This window comes from Fopius arisanus, unplaced genomic scaffold, assembly GCF_000806365.1.
Source record: "Fopius arisanus strain USDA-PBARC FA_bdor unplaced genomic scaffold, ASM80636v1 scaffold00084, whole genome shotgun sequence".
NCBI classification, from domain to species: Eukaryota; Metazoa; Arthropoda; class Insecta; order Hymenoptera; family Braconidae; genus Fopius; species Fopius arisanus.
The window spans coordinates 280,336-284,405 of NW_011887823.1; the positions used below are offsets into that span (position 1 = coordinate 280,336).

The window sequence follows — 4,070 nt, forward strand, 5'->3', positions numbered from 1 at the left end:
AAAGAGTCACTGCGATTATCACAAAAAATTGAATTAATATAAATTGAGCGGAAATAATGATGTAATTCGAGCGGATCACTATTTATAATAGTTGAGCAGTACCGGCAAAACCGTAATTGATTTTCCGTAGAAAAGAGTGGTGAGCGGTTCAGCGAAAGTCGTATACGCACAGTAACGTTTGATATGCCAATGGGAGAGATAACCCTGCTATAATTTGGCAGGTGATACAGTTGAGGCGGTCACATGACCTGATTACATTATCTATATACAATCAAGGTGAGCTGTCCAGGAAGTGGCGCCTCAGGTGTCAAAAGTGATGACCCCTTGGTCATCCGAGGTGAGAGCGTCAGGTGTGCGTGAGTGGAGGAAGAATGGATGAGCCGCGCGTGAATGTGTGTGAGTGCCCTGTCAGCTGATCGGATTTCCAACGTTCGCCCCGGCCGTCGGCAACTGTAAAGTTGTTGACCTGAACCATAATGAACTGAAACAGAACGAGAAAATCAAAACGATCTTAGCGAGATGATGATTTTCTTCACTCATGAACTGCCCGATGGGCCGGTCCGGAGTGTGCGCTGGCTAGGTATGCCAGCATCCTCGACGTCAGGGATCGTAAATCCCTTCTGCGTTGGCTGCAGTCATTCTCGCGTTGAACCCAGTCGATTAGTCAGGGTCGTAAATCTGTCGAGGTTGACGAAGTCCAACGGTCAGAAGCCGATCCCACGCCGACTTGAAAAGCGTCTATACGCTGCGATGAACCCTTCGGCTGAGTAGTCTGACACGACCTCGACATGGACCGCTGAGGTGAGGACTTGTGTCCCCGCCCTTTCCAGGACCGTAGAGCCACTGGGCCGGCATAGTCGATCCCAGTGTTGATAAAGGCTCGAGCGGGAATGAGTCTGGCTGGTGGCAACTGGCCCATGAGCTGTTGAGCGCGTACTCCACGTTGGCGAGCGCAGTTAACGCATTTGAGTATGAAGGAGCGTACTGGTGCCCGGCCTCCGAGTATCCAGTAGTTGCTTCTGAGCTGTCGCAGGCTGAGTTGTGTGCCTCCGTGGAGTGTCCTTAGATGAGCTTGTCCTATGAGTAGTTGAGCCAGTCGAGATTCCTTCAGAATGATGACTCGATTTCGGCTCTCTTGGCCTATATGAGCAAACTTGAGGCATCCGCCAACTCTCAGTACCCCTGAGTGATCAATGAAGGGTGTGAGTTTGGTGAGCGGGGAGATTTACTGAACCTCTCCCCGCGTGAGATCACTTTGAGTTGATCCTTGAAATGAGCTGCCCGTGTGAGTTTGATCCAGAGGATCCGAACCTCTTCCAGATCACCAAGTGTGAGCGGCTACCGAAGAGATGAATGACGGACTCTCCTGAGCCGAGCGATGAATCTTCGACAGATTGCTGTGACCCTGAGCAGTCGGTTGAGCGATGAGAATCTGTCGATGAGATCCCAGAGAGCGACCGGTTGAGTCTTGACATGCAAGAGAACTCCTGGCTTCTCCCCGAGGTCTACGCTAAGGTCCTTTTCCAAAGCGTGAGTCGACCATGATGAGCCGTCCTATTGAAGCCATGGCGGCCCTGTCCACCACAGCTTATGAGCGACCAGCTGATGTGCTGATAGACCTCGAGATGCACAATCTGCAGGATTCTCCTTACCTGATACCAATCTCTAGTGAGCATGTTAAGTGAGGTCCTGAATGAGTGATACCCGATTCTTCACGAACTCCTTCCACCTTGATGAGTGAGAGCTGATCCAGGTGAGCGTGACCGATGAGTCCGTCCAAAGACAAGCTGTGGCGTTCGTGAGATTGAGTCGGTCCTTGACGTACTTGGTCAGTTTGGCAAGAAGAAGAGCTGCGGTGAGTTCTAACGGTGGGATTGTCAGCCGTTTGAGCGGTGCGACCTTCGTTTTCGAGCAGACCAATGTGAGTTGAGGTTTCCCGTTGTTGAAAACCTTGAGATAGACCACGGCTGACCTCGCCACCTGCGATGCATCGGAAAAACCGTGTACTTCAACGACGGAATCCGTGAGCAGTCCAAGCCACCTGGGTATGGTGACCTCCGACAACTGGGTGAGTTCATCCCTGAATCGCCGCCAGCGTTGCGCAGTTGTCGGTGAAACTGGTTCGTCCCATCCCTGCTTCTCGATCCATAGAGCCTGGAGCAATATCTTGGCTCGTACAACCACTGGTGCTGAAAAGCCCCGTGGATCGAAGAGTTGAGCCGTCTCCCATAATATTGTCCTCTTCATAATTGAGCTGGTCTGAGGCTGAGTGACGGAGAACTGGAAATTGTCCGTCCCTGGATGCCAGGGAACCCCAAGAATCTTGGTGATTGAGTTCTCTATGGACCGTTGATCTTGAGAGGTGCTGTCAGGTTGAAGAGATGTGAGTAGGGCTGGGCTATTCGAGTGCCATTTGGCTAGTGAGAAGCCTCCTGACAGACAGAGCCGCGTCACCTGGTGAGCGGTCCTGAGTAGCTCTTCAACTGAATCGGCACCTCCGCAGATATCATCAACATATTTTCCTTTTATGAGCGGTTCCACAGCGAGGGGATACTTCGACCCTTCATCCTCGACCAGCTGATGAGCTACACGTATGAAGAGAAATGGAGCTGACCTTGTGCAATACGTGACCTTGGTGAGCTGATAGGTGACGATATCTCCGTTTGAGTCGGTCCATAAAATTTGTTGGAGCGGCCAATCCTCCGGATGTACTCGAATTTGACGAAACATCTTGGTTATGTCCGTCATGAAAATGAGCCGTTTCCGCCGCGAAAAGAGAACTACATCCGAGATATCCTTCTGCAACTTCTCACCCGTGTGCATGATGTAGTTCAACGATTGTCCTGAGCTGGTCTTATTGGAACCGTTGAAAACAACTCTGAGCTTCGTTGTCTCACTGCTTGCCCTGAGAACTCCGTGATGAGGGAAGAAGTACTTCGGTGCGGACTGAGTCGGAGGAGACCACGTACCGCCTGGAACCCTCAACCCTCCTGAAGCCGAAACTTCATGTGCCAAGGTCATTCCAGGGGCGTTGCGGCCCCTCGTAAGCTGGTCTGAGAGAGCTGAACTGATAGATGAGCCGGATACTCTCCGCATGTGATCCAATTCCTCGTATTCCTTGAGGAACGCTGAGTACAGCTGACGATAAGCCTCATCACGTGAGAGTTTCTTGAGCAGACAATGGAGGCAAGCGAGTGTCGACGATCTGGAATCTCCTAACGATGAAGCTGGAGATTTGAGCGGTATCCGAACGATCTAGCGACCGGAGGAATCCCTTGAGTGGGTCCGTTGAAGGTGTTTTTCACACTGAGCTTCTTCCTCGTTGAGCTGAACCTCTGGAGTTTCAGGGACCTCTTCCTGGATCCAGAATTTGGTGAACAGTTCATTGAGATCATCGCTTGTGACCGTTAAATGAGAAGTGGCCTTTTGAGAAGTATCAGAACCTTCCGTCGGTCCGAATACGATCCATCCTAACCGCGTGACCTGAGCTGAAGGTGAGTGCGGTCCACTGGTGATGACTTGCGGTAAAATGAGCTGCCCATAGACATCAGCGCCTAGAAGGATGTCAATTGGTGCTGGCGTGAAAAAATCAGGATCAGCTAGGTGGAGTTCCCCCAGATGATCCCATGTGAGCTGACTTGATGAAAATGCCGATAATGAGTTGCTAAGCTGGCCGAGAGCATAGGCAGAGACCCTGAGTTGAAAAATAGAGTAAGTGGACTGTATAGTGCAGGGATGGGCAATCTCCAGGTAGCTCGGAGCAGAGCCATAAACTCGAATTAGAAATCCAATAAAGTTTACAACCATTTCAATAATAAGGGTCTTAGTACTAGCATAGTGGGGGCAGTAGTGGGGGCTTCACAGGTACTAAGGTGCTAACTGAGAACGAAGATCGGCACCGATTGATTGAATTCTTCGCATTATTGTGCGTCTGGAAAGCGGTAAATTTTCCACAAATCTCGATATTCTTTCATTAAGTACGGTTTCTCGAAATAACGTTTCCATGTGGGTCCGAAAGAGCTCTTTATATTTTTCACCGGCACAAAATGATGATTTTTCTTTCGCGATTT

General features: G+C 50.3%; 1 protein-coding gene across 1 annotated transcript in view; it reads right to left on the reverse strand.

Moving 5' to 3' along the window:
* Window positions 1-1,677: 1,677 nt before the first annotated feature.
* The window catches only part of LOC105270322 (uncharacterized), a 6,554-nt gene continuing 4,161 nt past the window's right edge, over window positions 1,678-4,070 (reverse strand). Inside the window, exons 5-6 of the mRNA XM_011311176.1 lie at window positions 3,306-3,694; window positions 1,678-3,227 (exon numbers count right to left, since the gene is read on the reverse strand). Of these exons, the coding sequence (XP_011309478.1) occupies window positions 1,678-3,227; window positions 3,306-3,694 (1,939 nt within the window). The remainder of the gene's footprint in view (window positions 3,228-3,305; window positions 3,695-4,070) is intronic.